The sequence below is a fragment of the Gossypium hirsutum genome, chromosome A10 (genome assembly GCF_007990345.1).
Source record: "Gossypium hirsutum isolate 1008001.06 chromosome A10, Gossypium_hirsutum_v2.1, whole genome shotgun sequence".
NCBI lineage: Eukaryota > Viridiplantae > Streptophyta > Magnoliopsida > Malvales > Malvaceae > Gossypium > Gossypium hirsutum.
In genome coordinates this window covers 5,897,566-5,918,800 of record NC_053433.1, presented here as the reverse complement: position 1 = coordinate 5,918,800, position 21,235 = coordinate 5,897,566, and the positions used below count along the sequence as shown (strand labels likewise).

General features: G+C 30.7%; 2 protein-coding genes and 1 pseudogene across 3 annotated transcripts; all 3 read left to right on the top strand.

Annotated features, from left to right (window-relative positions):
• The first annotated feature begins 3,764 nt into the window (after positions 1–3,764).
• On the top strand, positions 3,765–6,511 carry LOC107904212 (uncharacterized). Its single transcript, XM_016830503.2, has 4 exons — positions 3,765–4,076; positions 4,687–4,809; positions 5,667–5,769; positions 6,052–6,511. The coding sequence occupies exons 1-4, from the start codon at positions 3,982–3,984 to the stop codon at positions 6,295–6,297; spliced, it is 567 nt and encodes a 188-aa protein (XP_016685992.1). The 5' UTR covers positions 3,765–3,981; the 3' UTR covers positions 6,298–6,511.
• LOC107904211 (vacuolar-processing enzyme-like) lies at positions 6,185–10,210 on the top strand (annotated as a pseudogene). The gene is made up of 11 exons (XR_005903703.1): positions 6,185–6,320; positions 6,933–7,020; positions 7,182–7,333; positions 7,470–7,634; positions 7,711–7,867; positions 7,988–8,072; positions 8,173–8,372; positions 8,815–8,863; positions 9,143–9,397; positions 9,490–9,696; positions 9,783–10,210. The product of XR_005903703.1 is annotated as a vacuolar-processing enzyme-like (transcript).
• On the top strand, positions 9,364–9,965 carry LOC107902470 (vacuolar-processing enzyme-like). The gene is made up of 3 exons (XM_016828646.1): positions 9,364–9,387; positions 9,490–9,642; positions 9,783–9,965. Exons 1-3 carry the CDS (start codon positions 9,364–9,366, stop codon positions 9,963–9,965), a joined length of 360 nt encoding a protein of 119 aa, XP_016684135.1.
• Positions 10,211–21,235: the final 11,025 nt, after the last annotated feature.

Sequence of the window (21,235 nt, the reverse complement as noted above, 5' to 3'; positions counted from 1 at the left end):
GAAAAAAGCGGCCGGAAGTTGTTAAGCGTTTTACTTATTCAACCTACCATTCTTTTTATGGTTGTTAAAAGTTTTTGTTCATATTTAAATGAGATGCTTACCTTTTAGATTAAATAATTGGGTAAATTATGTCTAAGGTCATTAAATTATTAGTAAGTTTATGTTTAGGTGATTCACTTTTAAGAAAGTTACAAAATGATCATGAATTATTTGAATGTGTTCATTTGAGTCGTTAAGCTGTTAAAATTGTTGATGTATGGCTTTCTTTGTTCTCTGTACAAATCAAAAGCTCTCATTTCTTTTTTCTTCTATAATTCAGTTTTTTTTTTCATAAATAACATTGAATGTCACAAATCTACAAATCAGAATCCTAACAGATTTCTTCTTCAATATTCAATATTGATTTGTCAATGGGTATTAATCCACCATACCAATCATCGATTTGTTGATTGGAGTTTGCTAGTCGGACTTTAAAAAATTAATAGCTCAATGGCTTAAATGAAAACTTTCAAATAGTTTAGTGACTGTTTTGTAACTTTCTGAAATTGAGTGATTAAAATGTAAACTTACTAATATTTTAATGACCTTGGGTATAGTTATTATTATAAGTTCTTATCATATTTATTCTTTTTGATATAATGTCTAGAATTATCCATAGCCCCTTCCAACTCTCAAATAGGAGGATAATACGCTTCAACGCACTCGAACTCACGTCTTCCTGCATTGGCAACAATATCAATGCCAATCAAGCTAATACTCGATCAAAATGTCAACCTTTTCTTTATATACATTAAACTTTTATATATGTATATTGAACTTAGAATTGCATATATAAAACATTTGTTTTATCTAAACTAATTTACAAAAAAAATATATATATATATTAGGAAAGAAGTCTTTTCTTATATGCAATCAAATAAACAAATAGAACAAATTGATATTTAATACATAATTAATGAGTATAAAAACTTTTTTTTAGTAATCTTGTTACAGGTTTTGATCATATTATAATGGTTAGAATTACTCATAACCTCTCCATAAACTATAAATAGGAGAATCTCGAACCCATGTTTTTCTACATTGACAACAATACTTATACAGTTTAACCTAAAACTCAATCAACTAATGAGTATAAAAACTTAAGTATCGTAATCTTGTAACCTCTAAATTTAAAAGATAATTTTATAAATATATGAAACTGTACTAATATTAACGGAAATAAGTTGGTGAATGTGCATATTATCAAATTAGATTCTTGGTGAAATTTTCTATTAGATGATAATAAAAACAAAAGAAAAAAAAGGTAAAATCTTCTATCATAGTGTTTATTAATTAGGTTTTCGAAATTGACAAGTTATTTGTAACAATTCAAACAAATTTAAATAATTTATTTAATCCAAATATTTAGTAAAAATTATAAATGTATACAAATCTAATTAACTATTTTCAAAAAAAAACTTTTTAAATATCTAAATTACTCCTATTAATTCTAAACACTACGCGCAATTAGTTTTATATTATAAATAATTTTTAAATTTGATTTGTTCTATTTATAATTTTTTTTATTGAATTGGTGTCACTTATCAATTGGATCCCAATTAAAAGTGCTTGTGTGCTGGGTCATGCAAGGTATTTAGATAGTTTTCTAAGTTCGGGCCCAACTCGGCTCGAAAAATTGGTTTACTTTTTTTCTCAAGCCTGGCCTAATTTAGAAAAAGTAAACTCAAGCCTGACCCGACCCATCCATATTTGATTTTTTAAATTAGTTTTTATTTAAAAACAATTTATTTAAAAATATAATGCACTAAATGCACTAAAAAAAGTCAAAATAAAAGTTTTCTAACACATTAAAAATATATTAAAATTTATTTATATTAAATAATACAAATAAATATCATAAATATTTTATTGTATTAAATCTAAATTTTAAAATTTCATATTTTGGGTTGAGTTATTTAGTTGGGTAAGTGTTTTTTTTAAAGGTTTTGAGTAATGAGTTTAATTGTTATCGGGTTAGTGATTTAATATAAATATAAATATATAATTATTATTTAAATATATAATTAATATAATAATTTTATAACATAATATATTTGGGCCGGGTTCGGGCAAAAAAATCTTGCCCAAGGCCTGACCTGTATAGAAAACAAGCTTTAAATTTTATCCAAGCCCATTTTTTTGGGCCTCGTATTTTGTCCAAACTCTCCCATTTTTCAAGCAAGCCTTAAATTTCACCTAAGCCCATGAGCAAGTCTAGTCCCAACTCAGTAAAGAAAATTACTTTAATGTCCCTTCATGTTTAAAATAAATTATATTATTTGAAGGTGTTTTAGTCTTTTTATTTTAAAAAACCAATAAATATATGCAAATGATGGGATTTAAACTTATGCAAATTGGGTTAGCAAAATTTTAAATTTACCAATCAACCAAAATATAATTTTAATATTTTTATATATTTTAATTTTATTATGCACGATTAATTGACAATTTACCCCCTTAAACTGTACCTCTTTTCTCAACTTGATACCTAAACTTTTTTTTTTGTCAAAAGTGATACTTAAATTATCACTTTATTACTCAAATCACCCCAAATCTTAACGTTGTTAAAAAAATCATTGACCAATTATATTTTTCCACGTCAACACCCATGTGTTTTTATTTTATTTTATAATTTTATATTAATATTATTTTATTTGATGACCAATTATATTGTGCCACATCATGCACACTTTATTATCTTTATTATCTTAAATGTGTTAAGATTTTGGTAACAATGTAATAATTTAAGTACCACTTACGACCAAAAAAAAGTTTAAGTATTAAATTGAGAAAGAGGTATAGTTTAGGGTGCAATATGTCAATTAAGCTTATTGTGCACACTTTATTACCTCCATTAATTGTATATATCTATACTATTAATAAAACCCCTAACTGAGTTAGTGTCATGGGTTAATCGGGTCCTAACTCGGGTAGAAAAAGACTAATATACCATTTTATTTAATGACTAGTATTATTATTTTATGGTATTTTTGCCTTTTCATACTTTTATATAGTTTTTAGATAAAATAACTAAAATTAACATATCTAGGAATTAAACCCGTGTTCAAGAGATTTATAAAAAATTATTTACCACTATATTAATAATAATTCTTGAGTAAAAAAAAAATTTAACAAAAAATATTTTTTCTCAACAAATTTTTGTCCTAAAATTGTTTAAGTGTCAAATCTAAATGCTAAATTGAAATAACATGAACCAAATGCCAAAACGAAATGATTGAACTCGAAATGACTCAACCCAAAAAAATTCAAATGACCCAAACTCAAAATAACTTTAATTGTATTTGATCTAAATTCAAAAGAATTCAAGCTAAAATTAACCTAAATCCAAAATGATTTGAAAATTTTTAGTACACAAATTAAACTGATACAATATTAATGAAATTAAATAAACTTTAAATAATTAAAAGTAAAAGAATGGAATTGCTTCAAATTTAACCCAAATTCTAATAGTTTGAAACATAATATCCTCGATTAAGCTTTTAACTATTGATTTAGGTCCTTTTGGTTGGGCATTTATTTTTAGTATAATGTGTTTAGTTTTCTTTTTGTCTTACGCTATAATATTACTATAATATTTAATCTCACTAGCATCACTATTTTTATTATAATAGCAAGTAAATGCACCATCCATCTAAACTAAATTAATCAATTTTATTCCAAAAGACATTGTTGTAATGAATGAAAAAAATCCAAAAAATTCATTTGGATAGAAAGAACAGGAAAGAAAAAGAAAAAGAAAAAGAAAAAGAAAAAGGGGGCTTCCATCAGCAAGTTCAAATAAAAAAAAAAAGCCCAATACACATAACCCAATTCATCCAGCCACTTAGCCGAGAAATTTTCGTTTTCTTTTCCTGAATTGAGGAGAAATCTACCGCGAGAAGAACAAGGGAAAAGCAGGCAGCAAACTAAAAAAGCGCAGACATGTCGTTCATGAAAGGAGATTTGTTAACGAAAACAAGGAAACTCGTCAATGGTTTAGCCAAACCTCAGCCTGTTTGGCTTAAAGCCATGGAACAGTTTGTCTCTTTCTCTCCCCGTTACTTCCCCCCCTTTTTTTTAATGTTTTTAATTGGGTCTAAGCTTGTTTTTCTTTTGTTTGGTTAACGTCTTACAATTAAAATCCAAATGGATCTTCAAATTGCTTTGTGGTTTTCTTTAAATTGTTCCAATGAGTTCATTTTTAGTGTAGGTAATGAAAATCGAATTATTTTGATGACCCTGATTGTTTGATTTCTCTCGTCTTTTACTCGAAAACGAACACAAATAACTTTTAGTCTCTTGGCTTAGCTTCAGAATGGCGACTCCACTTCATTTTCTAGGTTTTGTTTTTCTTATATGATGTGCCACTTGCTTTGCTGCAATATAGAAAAGAAAAGATAAGGCTTGTTTTTATTTATTTGAAACTGAATTATTGTTATGAAGCTCTGATTTGCAACTTTGCTATGTGTGAAATATGATTAATAGACTGAATGTTGTTTATGAACTTGTTTGTTATCCCTTGTATTGTTGAAGGTCCATAACTAATTAATTATGGCATTCATGTCCTTAGTTTAGGGTTTAAATTTTGTCGCTACAGAATTTTAGCTGATTTAATCTATGAATGATACTTGATTTTGTGTTTTACAGGGCTCCAACGGCAACCTTTCCTCGTCCCGATGGAAAACTTAAGGCAATCAGCCTCCCAGAGGACGTTTACATTAAAAAGTTCTTCCAGAAATATCCGGTTGCAAAAGGTCACGATGCCATCAAGTATAATATTCCTCCTTTTACTATGTTTTTGTTATTCAGTTTTGTGTGTAACATGGTATTAAGAACAATAGATTTAGACATGTACTCTTAGAGCCAATTTGGCTTGAATTATCACTGTGTTAATAATGAAAATTGGTATTTCGTTTTCTTAATTTTTGTCTGAAGAAAACAAATCAAGTCTTATGAGTTTGAGTTCTCGATGCTAACTGGATACGATGCAGATATCAAATGGTACGAATTTGATCTTTTGCATATAGTTGAGTGAGATACTCATGTGCTTTTTTTTTAAATCTTTGGAATTTGGATTTTTATTTTAAGGGTTTCGTGTTTGCACATGTGTATGGATATATCTATTTGTTTGGTTGCTGAATTTTGAAAACGATTGTAAAAGGTATGGTATGTTGCTCTAACTCTTCATTTTTCTCAAAGCACTTGTGTCCGACACATTTGAGTTAGGGATTTGACCTTCTAAGGAGCCTTCAAATACATGGAAAAAGCTAAAATATATAACCTACTCTCTCATGGAGTCTCGAGTAACATAGAGTAAAAAGAATTCTTTCTGGAGAAACTCCCGTGAGTCATAATATGGATTTACTGAGGAATTATTCTGCACAATGGAAGTTTGGTTGATAACTCACTGCAACTTTTATATGCATCTGATATTAACTTATGGATGATTGATCGACATGAATTTATCCTTCATGCAGTTCCGAAATAAGAGATCTCTATGTTTTGCATCTTTTAATAGTTTGTTACTTTTTTTGTTCTTTTAATCTTTGATTGAATGATCTCTTTCTCTGGTATCATATTAGACATGGTGGGTGAGTGAATTAAGTTTATGCCTTGCTTCGATGCAGAATATCTGCTTATGACCCTCCACCGGCACGTCTATTTGGTTTGCGAGTACTTGAATTGAAAGAGCAGGGAGTCACCGACGAGGAAGCAATGGCCGTAGCTGATGTATGTTTCTTGTGTTCTGAGACTACCTGTTGTTCTTGTTTTTGGTTTTTGCTTCTATAAAATTGCCGGTGCATGCTTTGATGATTGTTGAATGGAACTGTCCTTGTTACTTTTTGGCTGTTGTGTCCATGAGTTCATCGCCACTATTTATAGGCCATGGACTTGTAATTCATGGTGGGTTCTATGAACATGGATAGTGATAAAAGTTGGTGGGGATCACCACCCTGTAAAGACTGCTTAAGTCTTATGCACGTTTTGTTAACTCTTGGCATCCCATTTTAGATGGAATATCGGAAGGAGAAAAAGGAAAAGAAGAAAGCATATGCTCGTTTAAAACAAATAGCCCGTCTTCAAGGAAAGAAACCTCCACCAAACCCGTACCCTAGTGCAATCAAGGAGAGACAAGCGCTGGAGAGAAAGTTTGTCCGAGAACGTTTCTCCAGTCCAGAGATATGGAAAATTGTTGAAAAAATTAAAGAGGAGCGGCGAGCTGAGAGGTTCAATGGAACAGTCAGTGGTGGCTTTTGAGATGACCTGTTTTCGGTGAAATGGTGCTGGTTATTTTAACCGGAACTTCATTTAGACCATTGATATCGGTTTTTACTTTCTAATTTCTGCTTACATTTCTTATGTCATTGGATGTTTTCACAAAGTTTTCTGAATTGCTTGCATCTGATACAGTGTAAGAAATTTTGTAGGATTTTGAAATAATTGGGATCCCAATGCAACGTGTTTTTTTTAAGATGCCACTAAATTGATTAGATTATGCTACTAAATTGCACATTGTGTATATTGGAAATTAGTTCTCTTTTCTAAAATTCAAAAGTGGTTAATAAAGAATGATAATGACTCTTGTTTTATAGTTCGTTTGAATAAATCAGAGTTATGTTGTTTTACATTTCATTTGGATGTATGGCATCATATCGAGTACTCCCTGCATAGTTGTTGTCTCTTGTGCACAAGTTCAATGAGTTGTACATGAAGCTTGAAGAGTTGCATCATCTCCTACGAGTTGCATTGTTGTTGTCTCTTGTGTACAAGTTCAATGAGTTGTACATGAAGGTTGAAGAGTTGCATCATATCCTACAAGTCACGACTATCTTATGTAAATTTTTTTTTTGTTTTTGTTGACTTTTACTTATCCATTGGTGGCATGTACATAGGTGGTCTTAACAATCAACATTGATGCCCCAGATGCAAGCACACATTTCTATAAAAAAATTATAGATAATGTAGCTCTGGGCCCCTTATGTATCCTTTACTATATATGATAATGTAAATATATCTATATCTACCAGCTGCAAAAGGCTTGAAGAATCTGTTTCCTTTTTATGGTTCTCTATAATTTGGCCAAATCATGACCTCTTTCCTGGTTGGTGCAATTCTTCTCTTGTTGTCGTTGACTGGAATAGTCTCAGCCGGTAGAGATGTAACCGGAGACATACTCTGGTTACATTCAGAAGCTAATAAGTTCTTCCACGGGGGTGACGATGATAAAGTTGAAGGCACGAGATGGGCGGTTTTGATTGCCAGATCTAATGGATATTGGAATTACAGGCATCAGGTCATAAATAGTCTAATTTGTCAAAAAAATTACTTATTTTGGGGAATTTTATGATGAATTTATTGTTATTTAATTCATAATGATTGATGGGTCTTATTAATTTTGAAGGACATATTTATCTATATATTTGTTTCAGGCTGATGTTTGTCATGCTTATCAACTGTTGAGAAATGGTGGCCTAAAAGAGGAAAATATCATTGTTTTTATGTATGATGATATTGCCTACAATGAAGAAAACCCTAGACCTGGAATCATCATTAACAATCCCCATGGTAATGATGTTTATAAGGGTGTTCCAAAGGTTTGTTCTTTTTTCATGATTGTAATTTTCTTTAAAAAAATTACAAATTGGATGCCTAAATGACGTTCCTATGCAGGATTACACTGGAGAAAATGTTTCTGTTAACAACTTTTTTGCTGCTATCCTTGGAAACAAATCTGCTTTTACAGGGGGTAGTGGCAAAGTTGTTAATAGTGGCCCCAATGATCATATCTTCATATATTACTCTGACCAGGGGGCTCCTGCTGTAATTGGTTAGTTCTCATTAGCTTGGTCATTAACCTCATATCTATTACCTTGGATTCTTGTATGTCATTTCGGCTTGAAACTTATAGAGTTGCTAATGAATAATGATGAATTGTGTGTTAATCCAGGGATGCCTACCTTACCTTATCTTTATGCTGATGATTTGATTGATGTTTTAACGAAAAAAATGCTTTCGGGACCTATAAAAGCTTGGTAAATTTTGTTGTTCTAGATATCTGTTGGTTTCTAGATGCCTTGTTCATCACTATGTTGTAGTTTTTAATTTCTTGTCTGCCTGTATGTAACTTTATAGGTATTCTATCTTGAAGCTTGTGAGTCTGGAAGTATCTTTGAGGGTCTTCTTCCCGAGGGTTTGAACATCTATGCAATGACGGTAGCAAATGCAATCGAGAGTAGCTGGGGGACCTATTTTCCTGGAGAGTATCCATGTCCTCCCCCAGAGTATGAAACCTGCTTGGGAGACTTGTACGGTGTTGCTTGGATGGAGGACAGGTACATATAATTTTTCATTTACCCTATTGGATCATTGAATCTGCGAGGTTTTTGAAGTTGAAGCCTATTCTATATCTGTTTTCGATAGATTTCGGTTTACCATTTTCAGTTTATTTCATGTCTCTAAGAATTTGGTAAACAAATAAAAAAATCAGAGGCAAAGTAGGTGGATATATTCTGATTCTTTTGATATCATCTGGATTAAGGGTGAGTTTGGATGGGCAGTGCGTTTACTTGTAGTTAGTGTAAAAACAGCGGTGGCAGTGAGATTAGATACTGTAGCGATACTGTAGCGTGAAACAAAAAGTAAGCTAAATGCACTGCCGCCCCAAACACACCCTAAATTAGGATATATTTTAATACTAAGGAATCAGCTTTTTTCTTAATAGTTGAGTTACATCTCTCGGTATGTATTTTTAATGTTCTGTGTCTTGTTGAGCAGTGACATACATAATCTGCAGAAGGAGACTTTGCACCAGCAATATGAACTTGTATGGCTTTTTTAAACCTATGCGTTGCATGAGCTGTTTCCTTTCTTTCTTAAAAAGAGAAAAAAATGGTGACTTTGATGTCATCTTCCTATAGAAGTTATTTCTTACTGCTATATAGATATAAATAAATATGAAACTATATACTTAAAATGAGAGGTCGGTCTAAGTTCCTTTGACATTGAATTCAAGTGCCAATGAGTCTATTCAGTATTATGCTAAAATCCAAATGGTTACCCTGTTGAGTTATATGGTGAAATTTCACTGTGCTGGTCTTTACAGCTAAAAAAGAGGACTATCAATGGCAATTCTGCATATGGCTCTCACGTTATGCAATTTGGTGATATAGGAATTAGCATGGGCAATCTCTTCACATGTTTGGGTACCAATCCTGCTGACGATAACTTCAAATTTGTCGATGGGAACTCCTTGTTGCCATCCACCAAAGCTGTTAATCAGCGCAATGTTGATCTTGTCCATTTCTGAGATAAAGTTTGTATCCTATGTCTCTTGCATCGGATATTACTGTGAATGAGTGTAAGATATGAACACTTTGTTCCATACGTTGAAAGCTGAACTGCTAGTTTAGAGCTCATCCCACTCAAGTTATTTTCGAACCTATTGTGCAGTATCGCAAGGCACCTGATGGCTCGGTTAGGAAGGTTGAAGCTCAAAAGCAGGTTATGGAAGCCATGTCCCATAGAATGCATGTAGACAACAGTATACTACTCATTGGAAAGCTGTTATTCGGAGTTGAAAGAGGCCCTGAAGTTTTAAACACTGTTTGACCAGCTGGTCAACCTCTTGTTGATGACTGGAAATGCCTTAAGGAAATGGTAATATCCTTGATTCTCAGTCCCTCTTCCTCATTTTCCTTTTTCTCATCATGCAACTTACGAAGATGCTCTGTTCATCGACACAGGTGAGAACCTTTGAGACGCACTGCGGATCACTGGCTCAGTACGGGATGAAACACATGCGTTCCCTTGTGAACATCTGCAATGCTGGAATTGAGACAGAAAAGATGGGTGAGGCATCAGCACAAGCTTGTTTCAACATTCCTTCAGGACATTGGGGTTCTCTTGGGAAAGGGTTCAGTGCATAAAATATAGCAGAATTGTCAACTGTTGAAGACCGTAACTTTGATGATGCTGTATTTCATAATGTGTTTTCCTGATAGATGTGTGTGTACATATATATATAAATTCTCTGCATTTTGATGACCATTCATGTGATTGCTTCTGCCCAAAATTGTTGGGTAGCCACACTGTACCACACATGCTTAATTTAAATTAAGGTGCTTCTGTTATGATTCAAATGAAATATGATTGAAGAGAATTGAATCTTGGAGATGGGATTGTATAGAATATTACATTGCAAAGCTTAAAATGTGATTTTTTGGTGTAACATCTTTCAATTACATTGAATTTTAATTAAATTTAGAGTGGTATAATTTTGTCTACCAATTGAGTATTTATTATTATTATTATTAAATTTAGGTTCATTATAACATTTTTTTTCTTGTTACATGTCTACTAATTGAGTATTTTTTTTTTTAATTTTTAAATATTATTTTTAATTTTAAAATATCTAACCAACAAATTTAACAAAATAATTATATGGTGTTAATAATTAAATTTGGATTTTTAATTTAAAAAAAGTAAAATACTAAGATTTTTTAAATAATTCCAAACTTACAAAAAGATATAGGGACTTGGTTAATATTTTAAATTTTTTTTACATATCTAAGATTTAATATAAAAAACATTTATTTTTATATTTTAAAAATATTAATTCCCTCTTTTAAGGTTTAATGAAAATACACAATATGTTTAAGGTTTATTTATTAACTAAAATTTAAATTAAAAGATAAATATGTTCTGTATTAATTACTTGTTAATTAATTAATTATCTTTATTTTAATATCGTATTCAATAATTATTAATTAAAAATAATAAAAATATAATTGTCTTAGATTTCTTTTAATTATTGTTAAATTGAATTATAAATTACATCATACTTTAATATAAGCTTATCTTAATATTTTTCCAATTAATACTAGAAATGAAACATGTTGAATGACACCAAACTGCATGAAAACCTTAATTTTACCCTATTTTGTTGAAGCTAATGTCAAACAGTCCGGTAATTCCATTTGGTTCTAATTAAATTTGAAATTAAACCTAATCATATTTTTAAACGAAAGGTAAACTATCTTAACATTGTCTTTTTTCGTCTTTAAATTACGAATTCAAAATTTTACTTTAAAAAATATTAATAAATTTCTTATTCCACCACTCAACAAACCCCGATATGAATAAAAATTTTAATTTGTGCTTAAAGAGCTAAGCCTTTTTTAAGTCCCCTCTCTTTTCCAATCAAAGTGCATGGTGGTAACACCCTTGGGTAATTGTCATCTTTGTTAAATATGATTCTTATTTTCAGTCAAATTTGAAAAATAATCTTTCAGTTAAACTCTGTTTACTTGTTTCAATCAAACACTGATTAGTTTATATTATTTTATTATTATTTGACCTATGAATTTAGGCTATAAATAGGCTCTTTTACAACCTTAGAAATATGACACCTATGAGATATTAGAATTCATAACACATTTAGAGAATTTTGTGTTTATATTTTGAGAGTTCTTTGTTTTCGGGGTTTAGTCTTTATCTCCATCTTTTGTACTCTTCGTTCTTTTGCCATTATAGTAAAATTATCTTTGCCCGTAGTTTTTTATCCTCTTTGGAGGGATTTTTCCACGTTAAATTTGTGTGTTTAATTTCTCAATTTATTCCGCTATTTTTTTTACTTGTTGCTTAATCGGGTCGATCCTAACAAGTGGTATCAGAACTAGTTCAATTTTTATAGATCAGCTTATTCAGAGATGGCAACAACAAGGTTTGAAATTGAGAAGTTCGATGGTGAGACAAATTTCAATCTGTGGCAAGTTCAGATGATGACAATTCTAGTTTAATCCAGCTTGAAAAAGGTTGTTACCGGGAAAAGCCTGAGAATCTAAATAAAACAGAATAGGAAGAGCTTGATGAAAAGGCTTTATCTGCAATCCAGTTGTGCCTCGCGAATACGGTATTGCAAGAGGTATTGATCGAGAAAACCTCATCCGCCTTGTGGAAAAGGTTAGAAACTCTTTATGTGACTAAGTTTTTGGCTAACCATTTAGTGTTGAAACAACGTCTATTTATGTTTCGCATGAACGAAGGTGATCTTCTTAGAGATCACATCATTCAATTCATTACTCTTTTAAATGATTTAAAGAATGTTAAGGTTCATATTGACGATGAAGATAAGACTATGCTATTATTGTGCTCTTTACCCCCTTCATACAAGTCTTTCAGGGAGACCCTGATTTATGGTAGAGACAAACTCTTGTTCGAAGATGTGAAGGGTCATTTGTTGAGTAGAGATAAACTTGATAATGAGTTTCATTTGGATATCAAGATAAATAGGCAAGCTTCCATTTTGGTAGCATCAAAAAAACGAGACAAAAGGCGTCGCTATTGTAAAAAGTTTGGTATGTCAAAACAGATTGTTATAAACTGCGAAATAAAAGAGCTGCTGAGAGTAACAAGGAAGATGTAGCTTGTGCCAATTTGGCCGATGAAAACGATGATGATTTCTTATTAGTGTCAACAAGCGATAACTCCAAGCTCACCGTCCGAGGGGATCCTAAATTGGGGATGTTCTTTCCACATGTGTCCCTAGAGAGAATGGTTCTCCACATACAAATTGGTTGAAGGTGGAGTTGTACACATGGGAAACGATTCATCTAATAAGTTAATTGGTATTGGTACTGTTAAAATTAGGATACACGATGGGACGATTATGGCACTCTCAGATGTCAGGTATGTACCTGATTTATGAAAGAATCTCATCTCATTGAGTATTTTAGACTTGAAAGGATACAAAATCAACATCAAGTTGAGTGGCATTAAAATATCTTGTGGAGCTCTCAGTTTGTTAAAAGGAAAAAGAACCGGTAGTCTTTATATTCTGGAAGGTTCTACAGTGATCGATGAAATCGGACGTCCCTCGCCTGTTATGGAGTCGAAGTCAACTCGTTTGGAGCAGAGACAACTTGGTCATAGGAGGGAAAAAGGTATGACCGTTTCGTTGAAGAGAGATTCTCTTTTGGATGCAGGTTTTGAAAAGTTAGGGCACTGTGTTCGTGAAAATCAAACTCGGGTTAGTTTTGATTTGGTAGTGTACAAGTCGAAGGCTAGAAGTCTTCCAGTTTCTAAGTGCAAATTCGACTCAGTTAACTCCCTGCATAGTTCAAGATAGGCTCGTGGCGGGCTTTGGCAAAGATGGCATTGTGGAAATATGAGTCAAGTTGGAGATTTGTTAAATATGACTCCTATTTTCAGTCAAATTTGAAAAATAATCTTTCAGTTAAACTCTATTACTTGTTTCAATCAAACACTGATTAGTTTAGATTATTTTATTATTATTTGACCTATGAATTTAGCCTATAAATAGGCTCTTTTACAACCTTAGAAATATGACACCCATTAAATATTAAAACTCATAACACATTTAGAGAATTTTGTGTTTATGTTTTGAGGGTTCTTTGTTTTCGGGTTTTCGGGGTTTAGTCTTTATCTCCATCTTTTGTACTCTTCGTTCTTTTGCCATTATAGTAAAATTATCTTTGCCCGTGGTTTTTTATTTGGAGGATTTTTCTACGTTAAATTTGTGTGTTCAATTTCTCAATTTATTCTGCTATTTTTTCTTATTCGTTGCTTAATCGGGTCGATCCTAACAATCTTTAAGGAGAAAAATAAAGAAAGAAACTGAGCTGAAAGTAGCCATAAAAATAAAGTGATTTGGAAGGTGAGGGGTGGGTCTAAGCAGAGACACTTCAAAAATTCATCATTGGTTGGTTATATAAAATCAACATATATGCATAATCCAGGCTGTGTGGGTTTTGTAATTGGCCTACAATGTAGTCTCTAAGTATGAATCAATTCCGTGGCTCATTATCAGGAATTAAAACCCTTTTTCCTAAGGTTGGAAGTTAGTGACTCTTCATCTGAATAAGTTGGGAAAACATCTTTAGATTCTCTTTAGGACTGAGAGTCGTGATTTTAAAGGATGTCACTTTTCAATACAATATGTTCACGCGATATGATAACTAATATTTTTTTAAACAAAGAAAACTTTTTCAACCTTGTTGTATATAATTATTTTTATGTAATTTCAATATACAGGAATTGGACAAGGCTTGAGTTTCAATTTTATCGGATGACAAAAAATAAACTTGAAATCATGTAAACAAATGTATATAAAATAATAATAAAAAGGGTTAATTGCACTAGACTATTATCAAGGGTTCGGGTAATATATAAGCCAAAACACAAAATAAAAATTTTAATTTTTTTTAGTAGTAAAATAATTTCTCTCCCTGTAAAGATTGTAATTTCTAGAAAATAAGATTTATTCTAAGTAAATAAATTACCACTATTTTCTGGTAGAATAACGATATCTCAAGATTGTATGAAGCATTTTTAGGTCAATCGATACTCTCTATTTATAAAGAGAAGTACAAGAATCCTAGTTGAACAAACTTTTGATAAATAATATTATTTAAATAAAAAACATACTCTCAGTCTAATTGAGAGAGAGGGGGGAAACACACCCTCGTAATCTTATTAGGGTTGCCACCCCCGCATGTTACATGAGGGATAAATTGAGCCTATTATGTATTAGGTCTAATTATATGTGGTTCCTAGACTTTTGATCTAGCGCTTTATAATTTAAACCAACCCAATATTTATTTTTTATTCCCAAATAAATAATAGTTAATCAATTACTTTAATTAATTAAATTAACTAAATTACTTTCTCAATTAGATAATTTTCTCAAACAAATTCTAATTCAGTTAAACTTATAACAACTTTACCGTAATAGAATCTATGAGGAAATATATTTAATTTCTTTATTAAACAGATTTGTGATGACTAATAAATCTAATTTCATTTTTGAACTTTAATTATTTAATTATAGTTAATTAAATAATAATTCTAAAAATCTTAAATAAATTCTCAAGTCATTTTTATATTTAACGTGAAAACACATTCACTGTGAAATATATTTATCTTATTTCATCGTTTCCATTCACTATGGATTCAACGAGCTAGCAGAAGCACCAATTGAACATGTATAATTAAGGCTAAAATAATTTATAATTAAGTTTCGGCTTTTTACCTATTAATTATAAACATATTTAGTGACGAAGTCGTTCTACTAAAGTATCGTGACTGAGCTCTTCCTTATTATATACTATTACGAAAATTATTTAACAAGTGCTTGTCCAATAACCTTGTCAGAAGTATGTTATCCTTATAGGATATCTTTAATTATTTTAAGATAATTCTATTACATTACCTTTGTTACTTCCTTCGACTTAGACATCAGAAAGCTTCCTACAACATAAGCTTTGGTACCTCCATAAGTTTCCTGTTGTTTTAAAAGTTCTTTTATACGTCCAGCCCAAAACATAAATATCAGTCCAACCCCCTCCCAAAAATATGTTAACAATCTTATTCTAGGAATTAGTACAACTTTGATCAACAATCTTTGTTTTCAAGCATCATTAGCTTCAATTGAGGTTGTAATCGAATTAATCTCGAACAGTAAGAAGTTAAATCTTAAGCTTAACTCAAAATTTGTAGCATAAAATTTGTCTCTAACTCAATCCAATATATTAACTTTCATTTACTAAACTTTTGATATAACAATATTTAATAATGAGATTTACAATTTTTTCTTAAACCATTTTGTGAAAATATTATTGAAATCTCATTAAACATTTTCATGACTTTTACATCTCAAAAAACACTTTTATTAAAATGATTTGATATCTATAAAATAATTTTGAGCTAAATTAAAATTAATTTAAAGTGTTTCAAAGCATTATTTCAACATTTTAGAGACATAGGCAATCCCCAAGGCCTTGGCATAGGATTGGTCCCTTGAATTGAGTAGCTAAATGAGGTTTTGTATGTATGGAGACCAAAAGAGTGAGAGATTAGATGAAGACTAAAAAAACAATATATAATGGAGATTTGTATACTTGATTAATAAATGAATTGTGGTATTACATACCAGGGATTAACAAAAACAAAAAAAAAATTATTGGTAATATATGCTACACTTTAAGTTGGGAATGTAAGAAATTATTAAAAAATATAATCACAAACTTTAAATATAAATAATAAAATAAACAGAAAAAAAATATATATAAATATAATTTCAGCACTTAAATATAAATATAATTTCAGTAGTTTTAAAAGAAATTTGGCTTATGTCTTGACTTAAGGGAAACGGTAGTTAAACCTCTTGTCAAACACTCGTTTGACAAATTTAGTTATTTTAACTCCATATATCTTTCGAGTAACTCATTAATTATCTTAATTGAGCGACAATTCAATAAAACTAAAATTTAGGTAATTATAACTATTCAATATTTTAAAAGATTAATGTTAATGCCACTTTTTTTTTCTCAATAATATGTTGTTTATGAGGAATTTTAAGTTGAAAATAAAATATATTTAAGCATTTCTATGCTGAACTTTGTCACTATTAGTAATTTGAATAATGAATTTTTTTTTGAATTTGTCAAATTCATAATAATTTGAATTATTCATAATAATCCTTAAATTAGGATTTGGAGTAGAACTAAGTGAGGTTGTCCTAGAGGATGTTCCCAACCTAAAAATGCCATTTTTTGTCTTGTGTTCACCAAGAAAATCCACAACCAGAGCCTGAAGGAGAGACTACTAATTTAATGCCATAATTAGGCTTTGAATTTTTCAAGTAAATGCTTCTTCATTCGATTCCTTTAATAACAATTTGGATATGGAAACCATCTAAATGTTAAAGAAAATACAAGAAAATGAAATGTAATAATTAACTTATATTTTAAAATTATGCTTCATTGCAACTTCTTCCTAATTACATTTGTTTTGAAAACTTTTGGTTGGTGTATATTAAAGTATGCAAATTTAAAGATTGAATTAACTGTAAGCATATTGTGTCAAACCATAGTATAATTATTTTTATAATGAAATACTTAATTGAAGTACTTAGAAGATCGTATCGTTAAGGTGAATCAAAGCAATTAAATCTTTCGTTAAATTCAATATTTATAGTTTAATTAAGATTGTGCCATGTTACGTTTGATTCATTAGACATAGTTTACATTTCTCTCTTTATGTTACCATTAGATCCATTCCTAATAAATTAATTTATTATTTTATGTTACTTCGGGTTCATAATTTGTTGTTGATAAGGATAAAAATTACTTTCTATTTAAATTACAAATTGCAATGTGTGAAATAAATTACAAGTTGTTAACCTTACACCCAGCTTGGGTGGTTCTTATTGTGTGAGGGTAGTGGGATGAGGAGAGATAGAGATGGGGGAGCAATGGATGGGCAGTGATGAGGATTGGTGATGCTTATGGTGGGTGTTAGGCAGTGATGATGAATGGCAGTTCTTTATGTTACAAATAAATCAAAAAAAATTATTTTGGACTAATTATAGAGAGATCTTTAACTTTAGTCAAAAGTAAAAAATAGGCCACGTCAGCAATAGATCTGTCCATAGGCCGGACCACCCTAGTCTCAATGCTATGTCCAAATTGTCGCAACTGCTTGAATTGGAAGCTTGACTAGGAGCAGTGCCAGGTTCTCCTAATTCTATTGGATGATTCCTTAAATTAGGATTAGGAGCATAATTAGGTGGGGTTCTCCCATAGGATGTTCCCGGCCCAAGAAAACCACTTATGGTCTTTTGTTCACTAAGAAGATCCGCGGCCGAAGCCTGAATGAGAGACTATTGATCTTTGTAATTATAAAGATGATGATTTTGAGGCTCCCTTGCTCCAATTTTCCTTGATCCTAGACTCTTATCACATCTGATATCGTAGATGTTCACTTCTTCTTCTTCTTATTCTCTAGGACTAAGCTAGAAAGACACCTTCCCTTTTCCCTCGAAAGGATGATAACGAGGAAAAGCCTGTCGTTGTTTAAAGATAATTTCAGCACTTTTAAAAGAATTTGTGGCTTATGTCTTGCCTTGAATAGAGCGGTGGTTAAACTTATTGTCAAACACTCATTTGGCACAAGTTCGAACTGTGTTACCCTTTTCCCCTAACTCTAATATTTTATAGGGAAAAAAGGAAATTGTGGCTTATATACCTAAAGGCATAATGGATTTTTTGGCCCTCCAACTTTTAAAAAAAAAGAAGCCATTTTATCCACCTGTTTAATTTTTTGCCTCTTTTAGCCCTTAAACTTACATTTTTTGGTCAAATAACTCAAAAATAGATGGAAAAGTTATCATTTGTTAACTTTGTTGCACGGTAGAATTTAATTATTTTTTGAAAATATATTAAAAATATTTTTTTGAATTTTTAAAATTTTTAAAAATTAACTAAATATTGACATGTCATCCACACGGCAATTCAAATGTATGCCAAATTAGCAAAGTTAAAAAAACATTAACTTTTTCATTTATTTTAAGTTGATTTGACAAAAGATGCAAATCTAAGAATTAAAAAAGGCGAAAAATAAAATAAAGAGCTAAAATAATTTTTTTTATTAAGTTGGAGGGCAAAATATGTATCATGCGATATGTAAAAACACAACAGAAATGGAATGCCTTATGACAATTTGGCTTCATTAATAAACATTATAATATATCTCTTTATTTTATTTGTAGTTTTGTCATTCTATGATGTTTACTTGGTTTTTGGTTAAGACCCTTTTTAAACTTTATTTGTTATTATTCTTTAGCCAACCGGTTCTTCTTTTCTTTTTATCTCTCGAATATGAAAAATAAAAGGTAAAAACATAAGATTTGAAAGGATCTATTTGAGAAATTAGTAAAATTCAATAAAAATAGGAATAAATGATGGAAAAAGTGGGTTGTATTAGACCCTAGGAAAAATCTGCTAGCTTGGTTTTTCATTGATTGTGGTTAATTTTTAAGTTTCGAGTATCAGGATTAAATTGCATAAAGGTTAAAACATTGGGGTAATTTGGTAAATTTATATTTATAAGGGTTGTAGGTTGAATTAACTATTTTAAGCTATTTGAATGGTTTAATTGAATGAAATTAATATTTAGATCAATAAACGCAACAACCGGATTTAAATCAAGAAAAAGCTAAGGTTTCGACTAGTTTTTTACTCTATTTTAGTAACCGTTTTAGTCGAGGTAAGTTCGTATAATGATTAAATTCATTAATTGATGTATTGAATGTAATTTTAATAAATATTTTGCTATGTATAGTTTAGACTAATAGTTGTTTGGTATTTTGGTAACATGGATTAAATTATGATGTTAATTAATTTGAATGTTATATTTGAAAAATATGCATTTCATGGAAATATGTTTGAAATAGAATAATGCAATGAGATTAAAGGATTTGATTATGTAAAAAGGTCCCGTTTGAACCTTGTGAATACTTAGGATACAAATGACATGTTATTAGGGGTTATACGGTTTCGAGTGCTAGTCATGGATGTCCTACAGATGGCTGAGGTCCTACATTTGTTGTAGATTCTCCATAGCTCGTGTGAATAGCATCGTGTAGGTTAACATCCCAACCCACAGCTCGTGTGAGCAAACCCATTTCATAGCTCATGTGAGCATATACAGTTAAAGCTCGTATGAGTATTTCCCGAGTATCTGATGATATTCTATTTGGTTCATCGGGTAATTAAGGTTTAAATTAAATATGTATCTATATGAAAAGGTTTATGACATTAAAAGATGAAATAAAAAATGTTGGAATATGTATTTGAAATGAAAAGGGTATTAATTGAATACACGTTGGATGATATGTATATTGAATGCTTCTTGAGCTATGTTCCATGAAATAGGCTGGATTTATATGCTTATCTATATACCTACTAACCTTGTGAAGTGGTGCATTTAGGAAAGGGAAATGTATTCATGATATAATAAAATTATGCTTAGGTTAATAATTTTATGTCCGGTACGATTAGTTTTCATTTATACGAGCTTATTAAGCACTAGTTGCTTATGTAATTGTTTTCTTTATTTTGTATATCATTGGAAAGCTCAACCAGTTGGAATCCCGTTGGAGATCAATCACACTATGCACCCATCATTTTGGTAGTTTTTGGTATTTTGGCAAATGGTTATAAATGACATGTAATAGGGCTTGAATGTTATCTTGGCAACTTAGTTTATTTTGAGTTTGTGCCAAGCTTATTTGTGTTTAAATGTTCTCACTTGTTAATTTGTACATGATGGTGTAAATATGTGATGTTGGACACCGATGCATGCCTTTTTGAAAATAGGTAATCTATGGTAGAATGGAATGTTAATGAATTGGTTATTTGGGCATGTTTGGTATATGATTAATGTGTGATCTTATGATATTGAATTTGAGTTGTTTTGGTGTATGAATTGTGGTGTCTATTGATGGCATATTGGTTAGACTTAGGATGAATGATTTTGTCATGTTTTTGGTGTCATTGAATGTGTTTTAATGGTGTGAAAGTATCTAGAAATGGTTTGGCTTGAAATGAACTCTTAAGTTGAAATTCTTACCATTTTGAACTGAAGTATCGATACATGGCTTTATGAAAAAGTATTGAGGAAAACAAAATGCTAAAATGATATCAATTTTTAATTAAGTATCGATACTTGTTTATAAAATATTGATACCATAAATTAATTATCAATACCCTTGATTTTTGTCATGAAAACAATATAGTAATTTGGTACTGATTTTTATAAAGGTATCGATGTGGTACCGATACCGGCTACGGATTTTTCATTACTTACTTAAACTTTGAAATTTTATTTTGTTAAGTATTTGAAATTCACATTTAAGTCCATAAAACTCAATTTAATGTCTATAAGTATTTGGTTGCTATTTTTAACAAATAGTTTGATTATTTATAATTAAATTAATGTTTGAGAAGTTTTAAGTTGTTAATTGTTTTGTTTTGCTGTGATACTTTGTAACCCTAAGCTGGTGATGGAGACAGGTTAGGGGTGTTACAACTAGTCACAAAGATGTGTGGCCAGCCCGTGTAACAATCTAAGACTGTGTGCAATTTATACATACTATATTTTAGTGGCACACGACCGTGTCACTGGTCTGTGTGTGACACATGATAGTGTGGCACAAAATGTACCATTAAGGACCTAATTCATACCTAACCATTTTCCAAACATAATCCATATTCTAAAGCATTATGATGCCTAATTAGAACCCGCATAAAACTCAATAGAAACATACCAATTTGACTTATTTTAGTTCAACCATACAATATACCAATATGCCTCAATTGGCAACTAAAAACAACCA

What these genes read in the sequence shown, in the direction of transcription:
- LOC107904212 (XM_016830503.2), top strand. Translation starts at nt 3,982, where the DNA reads ATGTCGTTCATGAAAGGAGATTTGTTAACGAAAACAAGGAAACTCGTC. An exon ending in AAAGGTCACGATGCCATCAA is followed by an intron (nt 4,810 to 5,666) that starts GTATAATATTCC and finishes GCTTCGATGCAG; the next exon opens with AATATCTGCTTATGACCCTC. An exon ending in AAGCAATGGCCGTAGCTGAT is followed by an intron (nt 5,770 to 6,051) that starts GTATGTTTCTTG and finishes ATCCCATTTTAG; the next exon opens with ATGGAATATCGGAAGGAGAA.
- LOC107902470 (XM_016828646.1), top strand. Translation starts at nt 9,364, where the DNA reads ATGTCTCTTGCATCGGATATTACT. An exon ending in CTCTTGCATCGGATATTACT is followed by an intron (nt 9,388 to 9,489) that starts GTGAATGAGTGT and finishes CCTATTGTGCAG; the next exon opens with TATCGCAAGGCACCTGATGG. An exon ending in GCCCTGAAGTTTTAAACACT is followed by an intron (nt 9,643 to 9,782) that starts GTTTGACCAGCT and finishes TCATCGACACAG; the next exon opens with GTGAGAACCTTTGAGACGCA.